This window comes from Calypte anna, chromosome 5A (genome assembly GCF_003957555.1).
Source record: "Calypte anna isolate BGI_N300 chromosome 5A, bCalAnn1_v1.p, whole genome shotgun sequence".
In the NCBI taxonomy this organism is placed as follows: Eukaryota; Metazoa; Chordata; class Aves; order Apodiformes; family Trochilidae; genus Calypte; species Calypte anna.
The window spans coordinates 2,092,670-2,120,529 of NC_044251.1; the positions used below are offsets into that span (position 1 = coordinate 2,092,670).

The 27,860-nt window shown below is 40.8% G+C and overlaps 1 protein-coding gene across 5 annotated transcripts; it reads right to left on the minus strand.

Moving 5' to 3' along the window:
* Positions 1–6,718: 6,718 nt before the first annotated feature.
* Positions 6,719–27,304, minus strand: TMEM62 (transmembrane protein 62). Of its 5 annotated transcripts, XM_030452071.1 has the most exons (15): positions 27,044–27,152; positions 24,013–24,112; positions 23,621–23,732; positions 22,447–22,584; positions 21,368–21,413; positions 20,583–20,724; positions 18,888–19,012; positions 18,304–18,426; positions 17,344–17,499; positions 15,795–15,954; positions 13,193–13,306; positions 12,322–12,406; positions 10,732–10,836; positions 9,748–9,866; positions 7,848–8,904 (listed from the first exon to the last, which is right to left on the minus strand). In XM_030452071.1, exons 4-15 carry the CDS (start codon positions 22,484–22,486, stop codon positions 8,578–8,580), a joined length of 1,542 nt encoding a protein of 513 aa, XP_030307931.1. In that variant the 5' UTR covers positions 22,487–22,584; positions 23,621–23,732; positions 24,013–24,112; positions 27,044–27,152; the 3' UTR covers positions 7,848–8,577. The 5 variants fall into 5 exon arrangements, with proteins under 5 accessions (XP_030307929.1, XP_030307931.1, XP_030307932.1 ...); XM_030452069.1 differs by lacking the exon at positions 24,013–24,112 and having other exon boundaries at positions 6,719–8,904; positions 27,044–27,304; XM_030452072.1 differs by lacking the exons at positions 24,013–24,112; positions 27,044–27,152 and adding an exon at positions 26,823–26,843.
* Positions 27,305–27,860: the final 556 nt, after the last annotated feature.

Sequence of the window (27,860 nt, forward strand, 5' to 3'; positions counted from 1 at the left end):
GTACTAGGATAAGCTTGCCCTGAGAATCTGACTGATCATTTTGAAATTTAACTCTTCTCATTTTTACAGAGAATTGCAATGAAAAAAATCAGTTTCTGGAATTAAAGGTCTTTAATAACAGAAATATTTCCATTTTGCCATCTGGAACAAATTTCTATTGATTGATGCATCTGTTTCTCTGTATTGTAGAACTGTATCCCCTATTTTCAGAGCACTTGGAACCCATTTCAGTTTCAGTCCCATCTGCAACCAATCTGCAGCTGGGATTGTTCAGCCTGAAGAAGAGAAGACTCTGGGGGGCACCTTATTGCTGCCTTCCAGTGTGTTAAGGGAACCTGCAGGGAGGCTGGAGAGGGACTTTTCATGAGTGTCCAGTGATGGGACAAGGGGAGGTGGCTTTGATCTGAAGGAGAAGAGGTTTAGACTGGATATTAGGAAGAAACTCTTTAGTACAAGAGAGGTGAGACTCTGGAACAGGTTGCCCAGAGATGCCCCCTCCCTGGAGGTGTTCAAGGCCAGGTTGGGTGAGGCTTTGAGCAACCCTTGGTGAGAGGTGTCCCTGCCCATGGCAGGGAGGTGGAGTAGATGATCTCTTAAGGTCCCTTCCAACCTAAGTTGTTCTATGAAGAGTATTTTTTTTTTACAGTGAGACCATTAGTATTGCCATTGCTGCTCTGTTAAAATAGAATCAGTTTTAATTAGGAACAGAAGGTCCTCCATTGAATTTAGGGCTTATTTATGTGTTTGTCTAATTGAACATAAATACATATGGTAGTTGGAGGGGATGGTATCACCCTGATGCTTTCCTGTTTCCTTCCACCCTTGATACTGACCTCTTCCTACACTGAAGTTTCAGCATCTTAATTCTTGGATGTTGAACACCATGCATTGCCCTGTTTGGTTTCCTTCAGTCTGTCAGTTTTGATTTCATTTCAGCAGGCTGTTCTGTGAAAAAATGCTTTTTATTCTTAAATCTGAAGACCCTTCTGTTGTAACTACAGACTTCTTGGAAGGAAGAGAATCACAGGGTAGTAGCCAAAGCAAGCTAATTAAATATCTGTATATTTCAAAAGAGACTTCATCTATGAACTGTGATGACTTTGTGTTGTATGAATGTAAGGAAGCATAACAATAACCACTGCTGAAAAGGTTTTAGAATGTTGTTTTCCTTTCATATGTTACAGGTGAAGGCCTCAGTCTGACACATCTATGCTTCCAGGGTTACATTTACTTGTCCAAAGTACAGATTTTGTACTTCTGAACAGTGCTGAAGAGCTGCTGCAGGGTGAGCTCATCTCTGGCACTGAGAGCTGATGCAGCTTCTGGGAATGACAGTCCTCCAGGAAGTTATTTTTCAAAACTGAAGCAAAATATGATAACATTATAAAATTCCCAGGACTATTAATTTTACAGCAGTTGCTTACTAATCCACACAAGTTGTAAGCCTATTAAGAGCTGATGATGTGAGGGGTGATCCAGAGTGAGATCATGCAGATTGCAGCAGCATTCCTGTAGTTAGGTAAGCTATCCAGGGCAATATAGGCTCTATCAGCATTAGTCAAGAGGGCAGTACAGATCATTATTACATCAGCATTAGTCAAATAGATTTAGAGAAAAAATAAAATAAAAATGGGGAGAGTCAAAGTAAGCCTCATCCTGTTACCCCAGGATTCTCTCAGAAGTGTTTCTTTACTTCAGCCTGGCACATGTTACCTCTGAAGAATAAATAAAAATCAAAGGGAGAAAAAGCTTTAAACCATGTGCCCACAGTTGTAAAAAAAAGATTAATTAATACATCTTTTTTTCACCCTGTCATACTTTCTTGATTATTTTAATAGTGTGACTCTTCAGCAATCATGTATTTTGCACTAGAGGAGAGATCTTGTTGAGCAAAGAGTGACAGCTGGCAACAGAAATCCAAGGTGCTTTGGAGTTGGAAGATGGATGGTCACTGGCTGCAGAAGCACCTGCATTTATCCCATGAAGCTTCACCTTACAAAGAGGAAGTTTCTAAGACCTTAAGCAAGTATGAGTTTGGAGTACAAGTTGTGTGACAACACTAAGTAGAAGTTTAGCAATACAATCTTTATAAATAAGCAGTTCTTGTTTCAAAAGGTAATAAACAGCACTGGGCAGAGAGACTTTTTATCTTTGAGCCAATCTTCTGCTTGTTTGTACTTAGTAGTTTTATGCACTACCACTGCTATCCCTTCTCCTTGTGTACCTTGAACACTTGGTTTTGGCTGTCCTGTATTTAATTTTTCTTCCCTTATGCTTTCTTACCCTGCACCCTCTTCCCCCCTTTCCTTCATTTATTTTAGGTCATCATGTTTCTTCCCCCCCTCCACTCTTCTTCATAGATGGATCTCCTGGTGGTTTAGTGCTAGGATGGTTGTTTTCTGTCAGGATATGGAAAATGTCAGCAATGTCATGAACAGAGCTTGCCAGTCAAGATGTGTCTTGCTGTAATTCATAGTAGCTGTTGTTGCAAAAGTGGGGAGAGCAAAGGCAGAGCCTTTCAAACAGCTTCACCCCCTTATTTTGTATTTAAATGCATTGATTGTGGAAGAAGCAGGTGCAGGATTGCTTAGTCCTCTTGTTGTAACGTAGCTCTCCTGTATTACTGCACTGCCTGTCATTTTCTGGGTTCTCTTCACAGTGGGAATTGTGTTGATGCAATCAATCCATAAGCAGACTGCCAGGTGATAAAAGAAGACCATGGGCAGTAGGAAAGGGTAACAGCAGCTGCAAGAAGCTCCAACCTGAGAAAGTGTTTTGCGAGACACAACTGCAAACTCTTTGGGCAAAGTACAGAAAGAAGCAGTGTGGAATTGAAAATATAAAATATGTCTCTTGAATCAGTTTTTTTTCCTTCATCCTGCTTGTAATTACCATATGTTTACCTCAATGTATGCCTGACAGACACCTAGAAGATAAGATTATTTATCAGGTCGCCCAAAACCAGCAGGACACCAGGAAACAAAAGATAAGAATGAGTCATCCCAGGAAGCCTGGAGATTGTATGAATCAGGGCCTTATTCAATGAAGGGAGCCCTCTTTCTTTTGGGGGTATAAAAACTCTAGGGAAAAAAAGGAAAATCAGGCTTCTTCGTCTTCTCCCCCCTCTCGGCACCTCGGTTTCCAGCTACGAAAAGACAGCAGAGCCAGGAGCAGCCCCAGCCCGAGGCCAGGTCGCACGGATGGTGAGAACTTCTCTCTTTTGTTCTTCCCTCTTTTAACGACCCTCGCGTTAAGGTGATGACTTTATGCAAAGGTCTTTTTGCCAGTAAACCGGCTTTCCCTGTTTTTAGAAGTAAGCCCTTGTAACTAGTTTTAAATCCAACAGTCTGGTTATTTTGTAATTCAAGCGTGGTCTCTGGGTAGTGGCTGATGTATCCTCATAATCAAGATATAAAATAATAAGCGGATCACGACAAGCAGAAATTAGTCCAGATTTTTTAGCTGCAGGAACAAGGAATTTTGCAACCAGTAAAGTACCTTAAATAGCAAAATTTGGTTTTGTCACAGCACTCTGTAAGAGTAAGAGGATGGCCTGAAGAGGTCAGCAGCAGTACTGAAAAGACTGAAAGGATGAAGGAGAAAAGCAGTGTATGTGCAAAAACAGGGAAGTGCAGTTGATTTTTATACAAGACAGGACAAATGGTGAGAGAAAGTAGTAAAGTTTTTATGGGCTATGGGTCTACTCTCTGCTCCACTCTCCTCTTGGACTGGTTACTCTGGATCTCTGACACCTCCCTGCAGACCCCATTTCTCTGGCAGAAGGACTCTTCCTCACCCCATCCACCACTACTTGCTTTCCTTTCCTTCCACAGGCTTGGGAATGTGGGAAGGGAAGGTTAAGGATCAAGGACCAAGCTCTGATAGGGTGATGTTTGGCCAGGAGCCAGCATAGTTGGACTTTCTCCAGGTTCTGGGTGTGACTGGAGCAGCACAGGACACCGTCTGCTGGTGCTTTCCTGCTGGGATGGTGCTGCCTTTGTGTCCCACTCCCCCAGAGTAGTACCAACCTCTCTCTTTCCACACTAACACCACCACTGGAAAACTATGGGCAGCAATGAGCATTCCAAGCTGGAACAGCCCCTTCTGTGTCCTTGGGTCTCCTTCTGAGCCTTCGGTGCCCTGCAGGCTGCTGCCTCCCCCATCTTTGCTTCAGACAGATCAGAAAGAGGTTCCTTAAACTTTTGGAAATGTTTCAGGTTGGGTTTTTTTGTGGGGTTGTTGGTGGGGGTTTTTTGTTTGTTTTTGTTACGTTTTTTTGTTGTTTTTTTTTTTTTTGGTATGCTGTAGAGGTGTTGAGGCCAGAATTTTTCTTCCTAAATAATTATTTCAGGTGTTCTTTTAGAGTAGTTTCAAACAGGAATTAAGTATTTTAAATGAGCTCCTCTATGCAAATTAAAAGAAGCAACAATCCAAGCCAACAAACCCTGCAGTCGTGTAACAGAGCATTTATACAATGAAAGATGGATTTGTCACAGATAATACTGATCTCTGCCACTAGCATGAAAAATACTTTGGCAGTCTTGTTCCATGATGTGCCACTTGCTTTGCTCACTTTGTGTAGATCTGATTTGTCTTCTCAGCAAACAGCTTGGGAAGGGTACTCTTCACTTCAAAACACCTCTGTACTCTCTTGGATACCCTGAAACAGCCACGCAGTACTATCTTAAAGATATGCCAGAAGTAATGAATGCTAAAGCCATCTGGTCCTGTTCAGGTAAAAGAAGTTAATAAATAAATCTTTTTATTCATAAACTGGAAAAACGTCAGAAACCATGTAATGCTGCGAGGAATTGATGCCAATTGATGTAAATTCTAAAATACAGCACCATATTTGTTACTTTCTCAGTAGAAATGCTGCTTTACAGAATCATAGAATCATAGAATTGGCTGGGTTGGAAGGGACCTCAGAGATTATCGAGTCCAACCCTTGATCCACTCCCCCCGTGGTTCCCAGCCCATGGCACTGAGTGAGTGCCACATCCAGGCTCTTTTTAAATATATCCAGGGATGGAGAATCCACTACTTCCCTGGGCAGCCCATTCCAATGTCTGACCACCCTCTCCAGAAAGAAATTCTTTCTAATATCTAACCTAAACCTCCCCTGGCACAACTTGAGACCCTGCCCTCTTGTCTTGTTGAAAGTCGACTGGGAAAAGAGCCCAACCCCCCCCTGGCTCCAACCTCCTTTCAGGGAGTTGGAGAGAGTGATGAGGTCTCCCCTGAGCCTCCTCTTCTCCAGGCTGAACACCCCCAGCTCCCTCAGCCTCTCCTCATAGGATCTGTGCTCGAGTCCCTTCACCAGCCCAGTTGCCCTCCTTTGGACCTGCTCCAGGAGTGCAAAAAATGCAGAAAAATTCCAGCATGTAGAAAAGCTTAACTTTGAAAGAGGACCAAACCCAGGCAATTTATCAGGACAACATAGGGTCTGTTCCCACTGGAGCTTCTTACTTCAGTCCTCTATGACTAATTCTTCTGGGCTCCACAGGAGAACAGAGGAGCAAATGCAGTTTTCATTATAGGGTGGCTTGCACATTTGTCATGTCAGAGGTTTGTCCAGTTATCACTGGTTCATTTAAGTGACTGGTGATCTGTTCTGGGAGATGAGCTTTATTTCACAAAACAAATTAATTTTTGCTTTAGTTTTCAGGAAAAAAATTAACTATGCTTTTTGTTACTCCTAGTTAACTTGGGCAGCCACTTGCCTGGGTGGTAAGGACCGATCAGCTAAGTTAGAGGCTACCTCCTAGTCTGTGCTTTGAAGACCTTTCAGCCTGATGTGATACAAAGAATTTAAAAAACGTAAGAAGATAAAGACTTAATAAAATCTTTTGGTGTTAAAGTGTACAGCTCAACTACAAAAGTTGGTATTTTCCTGCTAAGGTTTTACAATACTGGAAAACTTTTTACAGAGAAAATCTGTGACTGGAGAACACGAACTCAGAAGTGCTTCCTCTGCAGAGTCAGGTTGTACATTTCTACAGTGTGCTCTTCATCACTGCCATAGCAGGTCAGTAGAAAGGTCCCTTTCACTCATATGTATCAATCCCCCCTACACGTGTAATTCACACATCAAACACGTTTGAGAGCATCTGTTTCTTATTTGTGTCCTCAGAACCAGGGATGGCACAGCTACAAATGAAACAGCTTGCCACACTAAGAGTAGTATTGAGAGATTCTTAGCAGAATTCCATCCATCTACCAAACATCCCATGAAGCCAAGAATTAAATACTTGACAGACTAGGATTTTGAAGGGCAGAGACATTTTATTACATTGAGATTTGTTTACACTGCAGTCAACTGCTACCACAATAATAAAGTCTGATTTCAGAACAGTTTTCTCACAGGGTATAGATGTGAAACAGAAATATTCCCATGTCACACAAAAGCTATTGCCAAATGTTAAGTTTTATTAGTAATTTTTCAGTAGTGTTTTCACAGTTTTGTGCCCTGCCTCTTTGATTTTCTAAAAGCATATTTTTACTTAGCAAGGAATGACATTCTGTATTTTCTTAAGTATATTTAAATTATGCAAATAAGAGCTGTTACTGTCTTTTTCCTATTATATCAGTAGTCATTGAGGAACAAGGATTTAAAAATAGTAAAAATGTAAACTTTAATTAACAAGGAGTCTTAATTGCAATTAATTCCAGTTAAATTTATTTTCCTGTATTTTCTACTACAGTCACTGCTGTTTTCTTCTAAGGTGCCATAAAGTTACATATCCATTTTCTTGACAAGCCATAAATAAGTTACTGAAAAATTACCTGAATTATTTTAAATGTTGCACTCAGCAGTTTTCTGAAGCTGGCCAGTGTCCCCCTTAAAGATAAAGGCACCTCAGGTCTCTTGGCTCCAGATTATTATTGTTCTATGCTTTTTAGGCTTAGAAAAACTTAAATTAGTGAGTTCTCCTAGGTCACTCTTGTGCATTGGACTGAGACCCAGAAATACCACCCTGGCTCCCTTGTTCACAGACATCAGACCACAGGATTCCATCAGGCTCTTCAGTCCTGAGGACATTGTCTCCATTCTTTGCTTTAAAGCTAAATTCATGACTACAGCCTGGAAGCCCAGCAGCACTGATCAGGCACTGTCCTTTCACTGGCAAAGTGGGAGTATTGGCAGCCTTGGCAGTGGTAAACAAAGGAGAGGATATGTTCACCAGCCAGTTACTCCTCATTGGCTTCTCTGTCACTTGGAAGTTATCACCAGTGCTTTCCAGGAACCTCCTTGGTTGTCTGTGCCCTGCTAGGCTGTTCCTCCAACACCTGAGGGGTTGAACTCCACCAGGGCAAGGGCTTGTGAACATGAGGCTACCCCTGTCTGTAAGGGCCTCATCTGCTCTGTATTCCTGGTAAGGTGACCTTCAGCAGACCCCAACTATCATGTCCCTGCCCTCTCTTTAATCCTGAACCAAAAGCAAGTTGGTTCCTCATCCATCTCTGGGTGGGGCTCTGTGCATTCCAGCAACACAGAGGGCAACAACCCCTCCTCTTCTCCCCTGCATGTCCTTCCTACAGAGCCTGTATCTTTCCATCCCAACACTAGTCAGAGTAGTCATCCCCACTATGTCTCCATGATGCCAGCAAGGTCACAGCTCTGCAGGCACATACATGTCTGTAACTTCTCTTGTTTATTCCCCATAGTATGTGCACTGGCATAAAGGCATTTAAGTTGGGCCCCTGATGAAGCTGATTTACTGTCTGGAGTGACTGAAGTCCCTGGAGGTATTTCCCCAGTGCTTCCATGTCCACTCCTATTATTTCAGGAGCCCCTTGCTCATCTCCATAAGGCTTTGAGTGTGCTGCAGTGTGTCCAGCACATCTCTGAGCAGCAGGATGAGTGCCCTTACAAGCAACCCATCCCTTTGACCTTGGCATGTCATCCCACAGCTTGTCACAGGGAAGCCTGATGTGATCCCCCTCCTTCCCATCTAGTTTAAAGTTCTGTCAGTGAGCCCTGCACAAGTACTCCCCTGCCTCTTTAAGAAAGGTGGATCCCATCTGATGCCAGCAAGCCTGCTGTGTCAGCCATCCCCTCATCAAAAAACCCCAAATTGTGGTGGTAACACCAGCCACAGAGCCAGGGTCTGTCTGTTTCCTCCAGTGCCTCTGACCAAGTAGAGAGGAAAAAAAATACCTGTGTGCCAGCTTTCCTCACCAATGGTCCCAAGGCGCTTTTGTCTCCTGCAGGGCAGAGCATTGCTCCAGTCTCCCTCTCTCAGACTCCCTGATGCTCCTTAACCTTTCTACTTCCTCATAGCTCTACCATCAGGCTCAGCTGATCATCCACCTGGTCACAACTCACACAACTTTTCCTGCTACTGCCTTGCATTACTATTTAAAAGAAATATATATAACATATATTATTCAGTTTATTACAAGTATAATACATAGTTTTTACATTTCCTTTTTGATACAGGTCTGTAGCAATGCAGGCACAACTTAAGATCTTGCCACTTAAAGCGTTGGCCTGTAGGGAATTCCAGCATCACAAACCAGTAGGTTGTGCCTTGGCAGTTTTTAAGTCAGGATGTTGAATACTGACATTGTACTTCAGGAGCTTTGGCAGTTTTTCATTTCTACTATGTAAGATCTGAGCTGAGATGATTTCAGCGTCCAGGTTTTGTGAATCAGCAACGGGGTCAGCACCACCAGCCACGTCCTCATGGGGGAGAAGAAGAAAGCCAAGGTCCCATAGGATCTCTGCAGCAAGTAGCAGGAGTAGACATGCCAGGCCAGGAGGAGAGTCATGGTCAGGTAGATGGGCACAGCTTTCAGGCGACGGCCCCGGCGGAGGTGAGAGCGGAAGGTGTGACCCTGGCACCGCAGCAGCAGGCACCAGCACAGATAGGCCATTAGTGGCAGGTTGAAAAACAACATCTGACAAGAAGAGCAGAATAAAAAGTAAGGTGATGAGCAAGCCAAGGGTTCTGGGTAACATACACAAGGACATATAAAGGTAAGAGAACGTAAAACAGTCCTATTCTAACAGCTGAGCGCAGTGCCCAGAGCTGGAGTCTCAGGATACACTTCCAAGATCCTGCAATGGGAGGCACTGGCATGTATTTAACCTTTCTTGGAGCTGATGCAGGGAACTGGACTTGGCAAAATACTAGCACAGTAAAGAAGGAAGGTGCTTATGCCTGTTTAGCTCTCAGACAAGTGTTTGCACTGGCATAAGGCAGGGACCATGCAGGAGGCAGCACTATTGGTCTGGCTGAAACACCGAGGAAATACACCCTTCTCTTCCAGACTAAGGGCAGCTGGGAAAACCAGAGGGCAGCCAGGTCAGACTGCTGGGAAAACTGGACTCCTGTGTATTTGGAAAAGGGAGAGCCACAGTCCTGAAGGGTTAGTCAGTGTCCAAGAGCTGCCATGGCCCTTCAGTTCCTATTGCTTAATCACTGCAACCTCTGCCTGAGCTGAGGACAAAAAAAAACTTAAGAGTGGTAAATCTGTAGAGATGGTCTCTAACCCAGGCACCCAGGGAGTCCAAAGCAACATCAAACAGAGGAGAAGAAGTGTCATAAATTAATGCACAACCTCCTTCCTTTCTGCCCTTTAAACTTGCAGAAAGATAGGAAAGCTGTTGCAGTTAGGCATGGCCACTATTCTTCTCTATCCTTCCAAGATTTCTCTCTTTTTGAAACTATTAAAAAAAATAATTCAGGGAAGAGTACCAAAGAAAGCAATTTTTCAACCTTAATTTTTATGAATATGTACCTGTAAAATCCCAATGAAAAATGTCAGACCACCCTGTAAGAAGGAACCACCAGTGAACACTCCAAAGGAAAAACAGGCCCCCAGCTGGCCATCTATCAGTTCACCTACAAACCATGGTCCTGAAAGAAAGGAAACCAAACATAAAGCACCATCAGAAAATACAATATAGACACAGCCCTTTTTCACATGGCCCTTTGTACTCCAGAGTAAAAAGTGGTTAACTGGGGAAAATGACTTCTCTATTGCTCATCTGTAGTAACAAGCCTTCTGTTTTCATCTTCAAACAGCAATCTGATGAAGGTTCCAATGTGAAAAGCCCATGGTACACCAATGAGCTGTGGCATGCAATGAAAATGCTTCTAAATTGGTTTAATCTCTGTGACAATTTCCAATACCACATACAACATTTTCCTTACAAGAGAAAAGGATTGATAGCTCCTTTCAAATGCTGCCCTCTTCCCAGAATTGCAGTAAGACATATGGAAGACACGGTCAAAGAATTCCAGCTTGGCTCCTCTCAGAACTCAACGTGGGCAGACTGCACTGTGTTATTCCTGCTACACTGACTGCCAAGAAAGTAGCTATTTTAGTGATGTATTATTCAGAGGGGAAATAAGTTATAATTGTTATCATCAGAGCTGTCTTGGTGACATCATGTGAAACGTACATTCCATACACTCATTTTACACAAAGATAGTACCAGCTCTTACTCAAAGAGAAAGTGAAAACCAAACTAAATATTAAAGTATTCACTTCCAGACTAATTTAGTAAAGCAAATGTTGAATTAATTCTAGGGCTTCTAAGTTTGGCTCTTGCAACCAAATGTTTAGTCTCTTTGGAAATTAACTTTTCAAGTTTCACATAGATTTTGTGAATCTACATTTTCCCATTCTCCCAAATGTCAGAAGTCTCATTTTTCATCACCAGTTAACATGTAATTTAAAAATATTAATTTCTGTTCTCCATTACTCCAGGTTACTTACCCAGTATGGTGTATAAGTTCAGAACCAGAACAGAGTAATAAAAGGTGTCTGTTTTACTGGAGACATGAAGGGAATACGAGGTCAGAGTAAGTAATCCTGGCTTTTCTAAACAGAGACAACATTTAAGAAAATTACACTTAATTCAGGTTGCAACACACACACACACATATATTGGTATTTCTGAAACAAATCTGCACATTATTTACTCATTCTATTAAATGCAAAATTAATATTTGGTATGTCTAGAGAACAAATGCAAGGGGATGCATTTCTACTGCTACTGTGACAACTCAAAGTAAGGTGCTAATAACCATCTATGTTAAAACAGCAGAAAAAGCTGCCATTTTAAATGAGTACACTTATTGTATTCAGCCTACCCATAAAATGAAGTTAGCTAGAATGAAAAACATGGAAAAAGTTCCTATTAACTGAAGAGTTCAGAGATTCAAAACGCCAACAGCAGACCCAAAAGGGCAGGTGAGCGTGGACTATATTAACTGAATTTTCTTTGGTTGAATCTGCTTGGTTAGATCTGAGAGCAGCTCAAATAAAGTAAAGGCTAGGAGTTAGTGGCAGCCTTCTGACAAGTGTTTGATGTCAGAAAAAAAAAAAAAAAAGCAGTATTCCTTTTCTAAGTGAAGTAGGAGGCAATTCACAGACTGAGACTGAGAGAGCTTTCCTATAGAAGTCAGCTTTTGGGATTTCACCTGTGACATGGCTGCCCTTCTCACAAAGCATGAGCTTCCAGAGGGCAAGCTTGACCTCTGGAAATCAACAGTGTTAAGACATTTGTCAAACATTTGTCACTGTCTGTATGGACCTAGCTGATCACAGAATGGGAGCTCTTCTCATTTTCAGCTACTCAGTTTCATAAAGGCAAGTGAAAATCTATTCTTTTTAGATGTAAGCAGTTGCTGTGGCCTCAGGATGCTCTGTGTTTAGGAGTGTAAAACAAGGGACAAACTCCTGGTGTTTATCCTTTAAAATAGTCTGAAACACACCTTGTAATGAGATTTTTCTGGGTGCCACCTCTCTTCCTCCTATTCATGTCAGTTTAACAGTCTTGATTTTCATTTACCAGATTTGTCACAAACAAAATACCAAATTATGACAGAACTGATCTTATTTTGAGAAAGACCCAAACCTGTTCATGTTCTTTGCAAAGATTATATTTTTTTTGTAGAAGGAAGTTTGTTTCTCCACTCAGGTGAGGGAGAATTCTGTGCTAACTGTAGTGAAACAAGTATACATACAGAATACAAAATAAAACACTGCTTGCACTGAATTCATTGAGAAAATTAAAATATAACTTTCATAGATTCTAAATAATTTAATTTTCATTTAAGCAAAGATGCCTGATGAAGTTTTTTGGGTTTAATTTACTTTTTTTGATCTACTGGAGGCATTCTGGGTTACCCTTAAAAGCAAAACAGCAGCTTCTGAGAACTCAATCAAACCCAACAGTACTTGATGCAAAATGCATATGGTGACTGACAGCATGATTACTTTTATACTGTTAGCATAAAGACAAATAATAAAAAACTTAAAGGAAAATTAGAGCCTTTAAAAGCTACAAACACTGGTTCATACCTCTGAGTGCTGGCTTTTGGAGGTATCTGAAAACAATGATCAAGGCAATCTGAATCAGCACCATCAGCCCAAAGAGCACACGAGCCTGAAAAGAGAGTTTCAACTCTAAGGCAGTCCTGGAGTAGAAGCTGCCTTGGAGCATGGCTTATGGACACTGCCAGAATGATACAGAGATTTCCCACTGAAACACATATTCAAGGCTTGATGGTGTCATTGAAAGGAAAAGTAAAAAGAAACTAATGAGTACTTAAATTATTGGACTTGCATCTTAGTGACTTGTATTCAGCTGAATGGCTGAAAGTGACAGACCTCAATCTTTCAAGATCAGGGCTTGTAAAACACATCCACTCAAAAAGTGTGAATACATTTCCTATGTAGAACATTTTCTGAGCACTGTACTGAACAGAACTGCAGCTCAAGTCATTGTGGAGAATATCAGTTATTGATTAACAAATATAATAACTTTGAGTCCAATTACAATACAGTCATATGGACTCTCCTATCTCCTTCTCTAAGTGCACCTAACTGTTATGCCATGCCCTATTTACATGTGCTGAGCTGTAACACTTGTGAGTGTGACTTGGAACTTGTTGAAGCCAATGGGAATTTGTCTTCCTCTTTGCTAGAGCTAGCTGTTCAGCTGATGTGAGCCTTTTTTCCCAGCATCTTTGCCAGTACACACAATGCAACAGATCAGAGGGATGTTTTCAATGATTTAATGTTTCCTTTTTCTACTCCCTCTGGTAGCTTATTTTCCATTTCTTGCTTGCACAAAATGTGTGTATGAATTATGCAGGAATTATGAAATTGCCTCCTGCAGTCTCTGGGGAAACCAGTACAGAATGATTAATGTTTTGCTGTATGTACTTACTAGAAGATAGAAGTCAGTGAGAAGAACAACAGATGCCCAAAAGCCAAACCTAAGAGAGAGATTTTCTTCCAAAGCAAATATATGACTCTGTGTGCTAGTTCTTCCTGAGGCATCCTAGATTGATATAAAGTAAGAGAGAAATTAGATATTAGTAATGCACAAAATACCTGGTTAAAGTTGCCATTTGTCATTGCAGCTTTTCTGGAAGATTTAAGTTAACAGATGAATCTCTGGCATATTGCTGTATTAAATACTTCTACCTACAAACAATTACTTACTGTCAATTTTGTAGTTTCAAGTAAAGTGTTGATTGTAAGATCATAATCTGTGAGTGCTAGAGGTGAAGGAGATCCTGTCAGATGTTCAGTAAGTTTTGGGAAACAGTATTTATTGGCTACCACCACCACTTTTTTTTCTGAAAGCTTGGTTCTAGATAACAGCCCATCTCAAGCTGTTCTGAGGCTTTGCAAGGCTTCTTTTCTGGCATATTTGCTAGAAACTGATAATAACAGCCCTCCATTTATTCAACACTTCAATATTTCTACATGTGGTGACACTGACACCTTATCTTTCAGTGCAAAGGAAATGTTTTATTTATAGTAAAGGATTCAGTATGTTTAGTGTGAAACAGCTGATACAATATTTGGACAATCCCAGAAGCAATGTACAGCCCATGAGTATTCATATTTTCTCCAGGTACCCAACTCAAGGTAATGCTGCTTCCTCCTCTCTTTCCCCAAATAATTCCAGTTAGTAAATGTAACCATGATTTATGACTGGAGGGGAAAGGAAATAAATGTTTTTTAACTCCCATTCAGTTATCTGATAAGCATGTATTTGCAAGCAAACTATTGCTCTGCAGGTCTGTATAACCCTCTTCAAATGTTACTCAGTTTTGTGCATATGATTTCATCATAACTTTAAAAAAAAAAAAAAAACCAAAACCAAGAAGCCACTTATAAAATGCAGCTTCCCCAACTAAAGCACCACAGAAATCAGTAACAAGTGAGAGCACTGGTAGCATGGAAAGCCCATTAGCAAAAAAGCTCTTGTCCTCCCAGAAACACTGCCTCCTCACTGGGTTTCACCAAGCAGGACAAAGCTGACTTCCCCATTACTATTGTGTAAATGTGCAGAATGTTAGAACAGTTTGATCGAGTTCAATGAAGATAGAATATAGTACCACAAACAGAAGCATTCACTGAAAAATATTTTTTCACCCACTAATTTAATACCAACTAGTTCTGATGTTCTGGGAAACAGAAATCATATTCACTGTCAGCCTGTAAGAGATCATTAAAAGAACATCAAACTGATAATCAAAGACAGAATTATCTTCCAGTTCCTTCTGAACTAACATGATGCTATTTCCTGTTTACCTTGACCAAGCCCTGTTATTATTTAAGACAAACTTGAAAGCTAAAAGCCAGCTACTCAACATAACTTATTTTTTACCAATTATTTGCTCTTCTGTCATGCATTATACTTCTCATGAATAATAAGAATCCTTTCCTTTTTCCAGATGCTTTATGCATGTCTTAGTGCTCAGTGGTTTTTTCATTTAATAAATCCTTTGGTTATTGTAATGAGACAAAAGGAAATCTGTATCAGGAACAGTCTCCAGCAGGAGACAGGAAATGGTCGTGCACCTGTACTTGGCACTGGTGGGGTCCCACCTTGAGTGTTTGGTTCTGGGCCCCTCACTACAAGAAAGACATTGAGGTGCTAGAGGGAGTTCAGAGGAGGGCAACCAAGCTGGTGAAGGGCCTGGAAAACAAATCCCAAGAAGAGAGGCTGAGGGAATTGGGATTGTTTAGTTTCATAGAATCATAGAATTGGCTGGGTTGGAAGGGACCTCAGAGATCATCAAGTCCAACCCTTTTACCACCGTTGTGGTTGCTAGACCATGGCACTGAGTGCCACATCCAGTCTCTTTTGAAATATCTCCAGACACAGAGAATCCACTACTTCCCTGGGCAGCCCATTCCAATGTCTGATCACCCTCTCCAGAAAGAAATTCTTTCTAATATCTAACCTAAACCTCCCCTGGCACAACTTGAGACCCTGCCCTCTTGTCTTGTTGAAAGTCATCTGGCAAAAGAGACCAACGTCCACCCGGTTACAACCTCCTTTCAGGTTGTAACTAAAGGGAGACCTTATTGCTCTCTACAACCAAGACGTTGTAATGAGGTGTGGGATTGCCTCATCTCCAAAGTAAATAATTATAGGAACAGAGGAAATAGCCTGAAATTGCTCCAGAGGAGGTTTAGAGTAGATATTAGGAAGAATTAGAGTAGTTAGGCACTGGAACAGGCTGCCCAGGGAGGTCACCATCCTTGGAGATACTCAAACAGAATGTAGATGAGGCACTTCAGGACATGCTGTAGTGGGATGGTGACTTTTTTTTTTTTTTTTTGGGGTGGGGTTGGGGGCAGGTGGTGTGACTGTTGCACATGGTGATCTTAAAGCTCCATTCCAACTGTGCCAATTCTGTGAAATAAGTTATAATGTATTTTATCCCTAGTTTTGTGATGCAGAAAGGTGACAGGGCAGATGTGACAACACAAAAATTCAATACTAAGAATTCCAACAGGTACCTTACCTGGGCAGTCACATTTATGTGATGGAACCCTTCACTGTAGTTCTGGGGGCTCCACCTCAGCACATAGAGAGGGCCAGATGCCTGATGTGCACTCCCCAGGTGAACTCCATCTATATAGACTTCAACAGAGGTGATGCCAGAAGGAGAGAAGGCCAGAATTCTAAGGAATAAATAAACAACAAAATAAACAGGACTTGCAGATTTGCCATTGCTTCCTGAAGAGAAGCCTCTAAAGATTATGCTACCCCATAGTAATGAGTTTAGGAGAGTCAGAAAGAGAAGCACTGTATGGTATTGTTCAAAAGAATAGGACAGGAAACTGGGCTGTGGAATGGACAAAAAGGGGCAGAGATCCTCAGGTCCTGGCAGAAATAATCTTAGAACTCTTGCTGTCAAAAACACTTCCTTACCCAAGTGTGATGCACACATACAGACATATAATGAAATACTTGTGGATGTCTTCATTAAAAATTACCACTCTCTCTCCAAAGCCCTTTGGTTTGGGTGTAGGGTTACTTTTTAAAATTTTATTCATTTGTTTGGTGTTCTTGTTGTTGTTTGGTTTGTTTTTTAATTTAATTTAATTTCAATTTGCAAGTCAAAATATAACCTCTCAGTCTTTGTACCTAAATTTATGAGAAATGGAGTGGACTGCAAGACTGTTTTCACAGATCTAAGATAGCAACAACTCTATTATCACTTGGTAGTGAAACTGAGATACTCAATATATTGCACATAAAATTTCTTTCATTTCAGAGCATTTTTCAGGCAAACTGAGGATTGTCATATAATTACAATGAATGATTCTACCCGTTCATAGATTTACTATAATAACAAAAATGTTCAGATAAGGTTCTAAAGAGGAAACTGAAAAGTAGGTAGACTCAGTTGGACACTGCTTCCTAGCTGAAAACTGATGAACTTCCTTGAATTGTAATTACATGTATGCAATATACCCATGTATTGCATTCATATTGGTCTAACAGCAAATAGAAGGTGTTGAAAAGGGCACAGAAATTTGAAATACAAATGAAAACCTAGAAAAGGAAAGATGGAGAGATTTAAAAACACATATGTATGACACATATGAAAACTGGCAGAAGTTTAAGAAGTTTTAATGTGTAAGGGATGTAAAACTGAAAACACAAGAAGCTAAGAAATGCAAAGCAAACAAACACTTAATATAGTACACATCAACAAAATCTTGAAATCAGTGGAGGCAACAAGAACATGTGCAATTTATAGCACAGATTACACTTAGAGATAACTGCCAGCTTTGGTTAGATAGAAAAAGTTAAACTGACTGTAGGGAAAGTAACTGCATAAATAAACCAAACATGAATTACTACTCTTTTTATGACAGATATGATACAGGTGGCTCTCAGGAACAATTGTGCAGAGAAAAGTGGATTCTGAGGACAGTGGACATACACAATTGAAAAAAAAAGGTTTTGTGTATATACATATAAATATAGATGTACATTATAATCAAGAAAGGGCACAACTATCAAAATGTAGATTCATGTTGTGAATCGAGATTACAGGGTACCTGATGTGAGTGGAATAAAGAATTCTGACCAGTGGTTCATGAGCAGCACTGCTGTAAAGGAGGGATTTGGGGTTGGTGATGAGAACTACAGGCCACTCATTAAAGGTAAGATCTGCAAAGCTGAGGAGGTCGTGATCAAACGCCAGGATCCGGTACCTGGGATGAAAGGGAAAAGATGTTGTGGATACCAACTACTGCATGCACAGCTGATTCCCATCCTTCCCAAATCCCTAAACAGAACTAGTTTGATTTGCTTTTTCATTTATTCTCTCTGTAGTTGATCCTATATCAGCCAGGTGGTTAAGTCTCATCAAGTTCATTTGATTATAAAACACTGAAGCACGACCAAAAGTTCCAAGTGCCTGCTGAATTTTGGATATGAAACAGACAGATGAACTTTATATTAAAAAAAAATAATCAAGTTCATTACTACTGTGTCTGGGCAGGTACTCTAGTCTGGGACAAAGACCCCAGCGTGCCCTCTTCCTGTATGCATACAAGTGTCTTAGGATTACAGCAGAATAAAAGCTGATCTACTACTAAGCAAACCATGTAGCATCAAACACTTTCTGATATGCTGCCAAAGTAACATCTCTGAGCTAGACTATTTTTGTCTCTAAAACTCTAACAGCTGGTGCAGCACACGGGTATTTTGAAGTAGTAATGTTGAACTTTATGAGGATTTTCTATTTCAAATACATGCCAAATGGACATTCAGGAGCCCTTTTATTTCTAAATACCAAGAATGAATAAAAAAATTACTGAATGTATTATCACACTGTTGGCATAGGGAAAAAACCCCCAAACTTACACACAGAGACACTTTTCAAATGCATCAACAGTAATAACCAGTCAGGCAGATCTAATACTGCTTTCAAATTCTCCAAACAGCATAAAAGGGAATCCCTGAACACCCAGGTAGGCTCCATATAATAATTTGTTCACACAGAGTTTACTCACCTCCTGTTGTGCTTCCAGTCTCCCAGTTCAAGCTCCAAAGTGCCACCAGAGTGCTGAGTGTACAAGGCTGGCATCAGCCCACCCAGGGTGTGGAGGTGTCCACATAAATAGGCTGTGGCAGAACTGGTAATAAAGCATAAAAATTGTGATTATTGGGGCTGGGAAGGAAATGGAACTGCAGAAGACCTGCAAACTATAAGACAAGGATGTGAAGAGAGGCAAGAAATGGACTTCAGACTCAAATTAAAAAAAAAAAACAAGAAAGCAATAAAAAAAAAAAGCAGCAACCAAAAAAAAAAGGCAGAAAAAAAGGCAAAAAAAAAAAAGCATCCAAAAAAAGCATCAAAAAGGTATCAAAAAAGCATCCAAAAAAAGCATCAAAAAAATCAAAAAAGTATCAAAAAAGTATCAAAAAAAGCATCAGAAAAAAGCATCAAAAGCATAAAAAAGCATAAAAAGTAGCATTAAAAAAAAGCACCAAAAGCATAAAAAAAGCATTAAAAAGCAGCATAAAAAAAAGCATCCCCCCCCCCCCAAAAAAAAAAAAAAAAAGCAGCAAACAAACAAACAAAAAAAGCTCTTACTTCATTAGTGTTCGTATTCCTGGAGCTGGGGAGATGATTGTTGAGGTGGGATAGTGGCCAAACCAGATAGTATGATTGCTGTGAAGACTTTCTGCTGTCATCAAAGATAGCTCTTCCATTTGATTCTGAAATGGGCAGGTGTTTTTGAAAGGAAAAAAAAAAACTATTCAATATTCAAGCTATTTGGAAAGAATATGGAAAGGACAGCAGAAAAAAGCCAGTGTAGAATGCAATTAATGGTTTTTTTTTTCCCCCAACAGGGAACATATTCAGTTGTTTCACAGACCTGTGCATGAAAAAATGGTACCACCAGAAGTCTCCCTAAAATCTGATGTTGGAAAAAGAATGTGGAAAGAAGAAACTCAACACCTTCCTTGCAACTGAACACAGGAAAAGTGCAACATAAAGAGAAATTTTGGTAAATGCTTATTTATTCTACTGCTTATTTATAGAGTCAAAGACAACATGCTTGAGTTGACTTTAAAAACATCTTCACCTACAATTACCCTCCCTAATCTTGCTTGAATCACTGGATGGTCTTTTATGGACATAACAGGAAAGTGTGCACCATCATTTAACTGATGGTTAAATGATGAATTTAATGCTGAATCTTGACAATGTTCCATAGCAAGTAAAATTTCTCTCATTTATTTCTTTGACTTCCACTATTAAATCAACCATTTACTATCCAGAGAGACTCCCAACACCAGTAAGATCTCTTCAGTATCTTCAATTTTTGGTGAAAACCTGCAAATGGTGCTCTCTGGACTCCTGCTGCTGGATAATTAGCAAGCAGATGCTTAACTTACTGTGTCCGAGGACAGAAGCTTTTCTTAGCTGCTGAGAGTTTGGCTGCACATCTACTGCATGGGTTAGAGTAAACAAAGAGAACAGTACTTGGCACTACTACACCACCTTTCATCCAAGTACCATCAAGTGTTTTACAAACACTTAATGAAACGTTGAGCCTCCTTTAGACAAGATTAGAGGGAGAAGATTTTAGTTTTCATTGAGGCCTTTATCACAGGCAAGATATGGCATCTGTTTACCATGAAACAATAACTCTCTGCCAACACTTCATAAGAGGTTTTCAAGAATTCTGTATCAACAAACTGAGGAGGGAAAAAGAAATTAATAAAAACCAAAGAGAAGCAAGATGTTACCTAAGCTGACATGAGACTTAAACACTGGGATTAAAGGGATAGTTTCAAAACAATACTACATGATTTTTATGGTCTCAGAAGATCAGATTTCACTTTTAAATGACACATTTCTCTATAGCATTATCATTCATATTATTCCACTGGTAAGTTCAACTCTCTCATCTGTAATTTCAATGAGAGCAGCATCTAGCAAAGCAAAAATGAGTGAAATCAGGACATTTGGGTTTTGTTCTTTGATAAAAGAAAGTTTACAGCACATAAATTATCACTCTGGTCTAGCTAAATGTTAAGAAACTACTGATAGTGTTCTTAAAACATCTAATTTTGAGATTTTTGTACCTGATTAATTCTTAAGAGAGAAAAAACAAACACTCTGTATGTTAAGTGACATATTTTTTCTAACAGTCCCATATGCCTAAAGATGTAGACTCTTAGATGAGCACAAATCCTTCAGACAATTCTTTATAAAACAAACAAACATCAATAGAAGTAAAACAGCCAGCAAAATGGAATGCCAAGACTTATAAAATACCGTGTTTAAAATCCCAAGGAAATTATATGGTCTCTTGGGGCCTGGGCTGAGTGTGGCATCCACACAGATGAATGAGTAGTTCCCAAAAGAGGTGGTGTGAAGGTAGTGGAAAGAGCCATCTTTACTCCAGGCAGAGTATTTCCTGTCAAAATAAAATGGAAATTTTGTTGTTAGGGAAACTTGCAGCAGTGGCAAAAATAACCAGTACAGTACAAGTACAAAACATCTTGCATTAGGTCTAGCTCCATCTGTCTTGAGGTTTAAATCTCAGGTGTGTTTCTCAGGAACATTTTTCCATCATCATGAGTGCCCATCTTGCTTCTCTACTTTCAATTTTCTAAAATAATTCAGATGTCAAGAAAGGGCTCAGATAAAATTTGGACTCATATGACATGAAAAGCCCTTTTGGGCATTCAGAAAGAACATTTAAAAGGGGAAGTTTTCACCTGCTTTTCTTTTCTTCATCTCTTCTAAGGAGGAAAAGCATTCTTTGGAAACACTGGTTTCCTCACAGGAAAATGAACACATAATCCATGAAACATTTCTTAGACAAATTTACACTATATTCAATTACAAAACACAGAGGGAGAGAAATCCATGCAAAGAACTCTCTATTTCCTCAATCTATTCTACTCTACTAACTGGTGATGGAAAAGGGAGGGGACAGTAAATATGACTGGTTTATAGAAATGTCTGTGCAAAAGCATGTATGTAACTGAGAACAGAAATGTGTTTGGCAAATTTAACCTTGACTATAACAGCATCTGTATGTTAAACAAATGTACCTGTAATAATTTCGGACATTATCCAGGTGAGGAATGTTGAATGAATCTGTAAGGGAGAGAAAAAGGACATGAAGAAACTTTTAGATCATACTGATCATTGACATCTGTATTTTTATTGTTTTTAAGTGCATAATTGACAAACATCAGACTGCCCAGCTGCACAGGAAAGACATTATATACTTGATGCAGTTGACCTAAAAGTGGGAATAGTTTTCTCATTTCAATTTCAATTCCAAGATAAGAGTTGTTGTGACAATGTAAATTGTCATTTAGTGGCTAAAAGCTAAATTTGTGTTTCCACATTGGCTATAGAGATTTTCAGAACCATTTTTGATGGGTGCATTCTCTATAAGACAGACCTAACTGACTCAAGGAAAATAAAGTAGCAGTAGCATCAAAGAACAGCACCTATAAAACCCTAACTTGGGGAGGTCTCTACTGCAGTAGGGCTCCACCTCTCCATTAAGGCTGGTAACAAGAGCCTCATACGAAAATGGGGATAAAATGTCATATGCAGACTGTATAAGACAAAGCATGCATTAATTTTTCCCCCAGTGTTAGGCTTTCTAGTTTTGCTCTTTCTGAAACAGCTGCCTAATATAATCTACAATGTTGTAGCTTGTGTTTGACTGCTTAGAATGTAGAAACAGCTATGCTGTGTACAAATTTCCATGAGTTAATTTTATTCAAAATAAAGCATATTTCCTTTCATTTAATAGGGTGGTCTATGTAAATTGAAACCATTTCTTCAGTGGGGTAAGGTTACAGTTTGCCCTCCCATTAAAAGATGGAGTATATAAACTAATGACCTGGAAACTAACATCTGATGCTACATTTTACCACCTGCCAGGCAAAAAAGAATAAATGAAGATTCTTCCTTCCCTGGAACTAAAACTCCAGTAATTGCCAGTAAACAAGTGTGCCCTTGGTAGAGCAGACGTGTGGATGGAAAGCCCTTGTACTGGCTCATAACCACCTTTAACATGCTGGTGAGTACTAACACTTTACCTCCATAGCTAACCTGCCTACATCAGCTCTGTAATCACAGGAAAGAAAGAGATGTTTCATTTCCTTCTTACCATGATTCCCTTTGATATCTATCCACTTGGTTTTTTCCATGACCCTTGATCTCTTCAGGATTGACTGGTAAGTTTGCCATTCTACTTCTATCTGTTCAGATCCCAGTTTATCTTTTGTCTTAGCATCTGTCAGGTCACCTGAAAAGTGTACAAAGATGAGATTTAACTAGAGGCCTACACAGCTTACACAAATACTGGACCTAGGCAAGCATTCAATCCAAGCTTCCTCATATAAGGCCCTGCAGGTCCCCTCTGTGCAGTCTTGCTGTGAGGGTAAATGCCTCCTAATGCAGATGCAGCATCTTGTTCAAGTATCCATCAACCACATCACTGCAGAAAGTTATGTATTCCTTACACCTGAAGATTCTAGTCACAGAAGCTCAAGTTCAAAGTTTGAACCAAAACTGCTTCTGTTCAGACAGTGATGCCTCTCTGCAATGCTACTGAAAAGATGAGTGCTAACAATGTCTTAACTCTAAACCCAAAAAGCAAGCAGCAGGTAAGTAACTCTCTGTAGAAACAGAAGTCCAGGTCTATCATTAAGTTTCTAAAGCCTTGCATATAGTAATGGCTCAGTCTTTTTTATTTGCTTGCCAAAATGCAATCTGTTTCAATGGCAAAAGCAGCAGCAAGCCACAAAATGAAGCAAGGCTTATTTCACCTGCTCAAGCAGAAACCAGTAGAGAAATCTTATGTTAGTTCACAGATGAACTTTGTACAAACGAGCAGGGTTTGTTCTGACAGAGGAACTAGCTTTTAATGACTAATCAGAGACATTGTTTGCTTCTGTAACTTCAATTTGAAGAATGCTGCAGAAACGCCACCAGGAGGACAAGAAGGAAGGCAGCTGATAGCAAGGACCAAGGTACAGGGACAAGTACTAGGAAAACAGTAGCTATATTGCATAACTATACCTTTGTAATGTATAATACACTAAAATGTATAAAACACTAAAATCAACATCAGCCTCAAGACATTGAACAAAAATTGATTCCCTTGAGCTGAGAAGTTATTATCACTGCTTTTAGCATTACATCTTCAGCTGAAATTCCATTTTCATTTCTTAAGGTATCTTACAGTTTTAAGGTCCTCTCTTGAGATCCTAGAATTTTACTTATCTGCTCTTCCTTTGTCAGCACATTCAACAGGAAATCCACACTTCTGAATTGCTTACCTGTTGCTAGAACAAGTGCTGGCTGAATTACATCCACTGTTTCGGAACAGAATTTTTCAAAGTCTGAAGTTCGTTTGGGATCCCAAAATCTACTGATATGAATATCCGACACCTGCAAAAGAGAAAAATGAAACAGTGTCCCAAGCAGAGGGTTACAGCTGCCCAGGTTGTTCTGCCAAGCCCAGTACATAAGAATGCAACACAAGAGCAGTCATAGTGATTCGCAGCAGTACAAGGGACATAGGCAGAAACAGAAGTAGGTGAGTATGGGAGAACAAAAGCAGAGCAAGCATATAGTATTGCACCTTCAACCCCTAAACCCACATTTGCATCAAGAAAATGTCTTTAAACTAGGGACATACAATAACATGAGGAAATACTTAGCCATCTACAGTAAGTTGTAATGGCTCCAAGTGGCCAGCTGACTGTCCAATTCTGTGAGCTTCTGGGGCAACACAGTGATCTTGCCACAAGAGAGAATACTGAATAGTGCTACAAAGCAAGAATAGGTTAAAGTTATCTAGGACCAGAAACATAATGATAACTAACTATACACTTGGTTTGACATTTCCAGTAGCTGTGTGGAAGGCTTTCTGACATTCCACCCATCCATTTTAATGGAGCTAATGAGTGTGTTTAGATCCCATTACATGTGCCCTGTGAAAGCCCAAGAAATGATGATACTGCTTGTACATAACTGTAAAAGATGATGTTCATTTGTGAACTAAAGAGTCAAACTCCTCACATCAAAAAAGCCACATGGGGCAGGATGGGAAGAACATGAACAGGAATTTTTTATTTATTTTTTTAAAATACTGTGACTTCCCAGGTCTGTCGAAAAACATCTTGAAGTGAATGCTTCCAGTTCCACTTAATTCCAGTCAATTAATAAGCTATCATCCTCAGTTTAGTAAAAAGGTATTTGATGCTCAAAAAACCATGAGCACGATGATATCACTGAGAAAGAAGAACATTAACTTTTACACTAAATTTAATAAACCTGGGTCTTGTAATCCTCTTTCCTTTTTGAACAATCCATATAAAACACTTTGGAAACAAACTGCCATAGCTTATTCAGTCATTTGACTTTTTTAATTCTGCTACAGAAAATTCCCCATATGCTTATATGGAACTTTTGCCTAGAGATTAGAATTGGATGCTAAAAAAAGGGAAATACCTGCAGACATACAGACATTCAGACATTGGACACATTCAAGTTAGTGTGAATCAAAGAGCACATAAAACTGCAATTCATCAAACCTCATTTAATCAACAAGGAAACAACATCTGATTTTGCTTCTCCTCAGCCTGTGGATTTGCAATTTATCCATCTCAGCAATCACAGAGAAAAAACCCTAAACTTCTGTTGTTGTTTTCTCCAGATTCTTGAGCAAATAGCCCTGCAGGAAACCTTACTCCTGCTATACCAGTAACTAGAGAACACAAATTTCCAGCCTTTTAGTAGACAGTGGTTGGGAAGCCTGACTTTCTACAAAGATCTTCCCAATTTTTTCCTCTGCTACTATATGAGTTCAAGATTTACAAAAGGCTTTTGTAAGTTCTAAGGATTTTGTAAGTTCTAAGAGTTACAGCATCCTGGCACTCAGTTTCTGTCATCACTAAAAACCATTAAATAATGTGAATATCTCCCCCCATTTTTTTTTTAAATTAACTTCAAAAATTGGTCCAATAAAATGTAAGTCAGTGGACAAGCTTGCAATGCAGTGTAGGTAATCCTGTTGCTGCAGTTTTTCCTCTATATCCTGTCTTCTGATGTGGGTATTTGACCTTTCTCACTGCATCACAGGCAGCAACTGTCATCAAACAGGTTGACGGTGACTTAAGGGTGAGGGGAAATCACCATCCATGTTCCTTATCTACAAGATGTGGTTCAGGAAAGGCAGGAGTACAAGGGAAAAGTACAAGGCCTTCAACAACAGAACGCATCCATCTTACAGAAACAGGAGGAAAATCAACTCTTAAAGTGGGACAAATGTTGAACTAGGTGCCTCTTAGGCACTGGGTAAGAAAGGAAGTTCTACTGTAAGAAAGGTGAAAAAGCCATTAACACAAGTCTTCAGTACAAAGATTGCATCTGACTTCAGTTTAAGAAGAGATGGTCCTGTGGATGGGAGGAAAAACAAGGCAGGAATCGTTGGGTGCAGAACAGATTGTGTTCAACTCTATCTGGTGACTGATGCTAGACCTCTGGAGTCACCAGGGACCCTGAAGCCTGTTTCCCACAACATCATCAAGCACAACATTGGATTTAATGCTTGGTTAATTTCCAAGTTAGGTCGGTGATAAAGCAGCTGTTAAAGGGCATGTCTCAAAGAGAATATAACCACTTGACAGTAAAGCCAAGTCTCAAATTAGCTGTGCCGTGACCTATCCATGGGAGAACTCCATGTGAAGTAACACAACCAGGAAGCAAACGGCAGGAGAAAGAAGGAGCTGTGCATGATGCTTGCTCAGCATAGCTCCGAGGCTGCTACATGTTGCTGTCGTTGACCCTCTCCAAGATAGCAGCTCAGGACAAGGACTTTATCTACAGTAATTCAACCAGATCTCTTACCTCAAAATCTGTCATAAAGATAAGCTTAAAGTCACCTCAGGAAAAATTACTGGGAAAACTTGACTTTGAAACAGGGATTGGAGAGGAGTAATAACAGGTTCTCTTATTACCAAGAGCACTGCCTACAGGTCATACATATAGGCAAAGCTTCCATGAATTTGAGAATAAATGTTTGATAGTAAAAGCAGACTGTTTGTCATAAGGCACTGCACAACAACCCCCGTGACACCTCAGCTGTTTTTTACCTGCAAATGTATCAACAGCTTTTCGGTTAGTTATAAACTGAGTACTTCAGGAATGCTCTGTTGGGAAGAGTCAGGAGAGAGGCCACAGAAACACCCAGACACCACCTTCCTTCCAAGACCATGCCAGGGTACTGCGGGTCTTATGTTCAACCTGGAAACAAAGCTGTGTTTGTGTGCATTTAGCCTCACATGCAACAACCTCGTACCAGGCCAGCACTTTCTGTTGCTTAAAGAAACCCCACTGTGTAACTGCCTTCTCAGACACACAACTTTCGGAAGGGAAAAGGGGCGGGCAGAGCCTGCATTTCTCACTGGGGTATTAAATAATACCGTACCAGTATTAATCACTTGAATTTTAATTACCCACTCCTACCACGCACACCTCGTCTTTCGGGTAGCCCAGCACCTGCAGGTCGCCCGGGGGACTCTGCCGCGGCTCCTCACCCACTGCGGGGGTTCAGCAGCTGGGAGCATCCTGACAGCACCTGTCCCGCCTTGGGCCTCCGCCGCAACACAGCCCCGAGAAACCGAACCTAAAGCCGAACCTTCGACCGAACCATCGCCGGTAGAACCACGCCTCCACCCGGGCCCCCCCGCACTCACCTGCACCACCCAAAGCAGCCCGGCGGCCTCCGCGCCGGGACCGAGCTGAGGAGCCCGGCGGCGGCGCGGTCCCTGCGGATACAGCCCCTGGGACGGTGCGTACCAATCCAGCACCAGAGCCACGGCGGCCGCTACCAACAGCCCCGCGGCCAACTTCAGCATCCTCCGCCCCGCCGCCAGCCTGCGCTGGCCCCCAGCGGCCTTTCCCGCCCAGCGCTACCGGGTTCAGCACTTCCGTAGCCCGCCCCCCCCCCTAGGCTTCTCGGTCCGCCCCCGCCGCTCGTCTGCGGGTGGCTCGGCGGAGCGGAACCGGCGGGGGGAGGAGGTGGGCGCTCCCCGTCTATTGGCGGTTTCGTCCCCGGATGCCCTCCCCCAGGACGGGCAGCGGCTCCAGGCTGACCCCGTGGAAGCAAGGGAGGGTGGAAACGCCGAAAATGGTAAAAAGAAATGTTATTGTCAGTGCGTGATCTGCATTAGTCCTTAAGCCATTTTCGTGATTCGGGGGAAGGTGTGCAGCGTAGTAGCGAGGCCTACGGCTATTTCTTCCAGTCAGGAACCGTGGGGACGAAAGAAGCGGTGTGGAGAGATCAGTGTCTCATCCCGCTTCCTTCCACCTGCAGCGTGTAAACATCCACCTTTTTCTCCCCCTTCTGTCAGTGTTAACAGTTCTACCTGCTTATACATCCAGGCATTTGAATCTCTTTGCTCCTGACGTACATAAAAAGTCTTCGAACTGTGCTCTGGAGAGGAATTTTTTTCATATACACCCTTTAAAGTCTTACTACAGTAACTGCAGTTTCATCATTGCCACGTTATT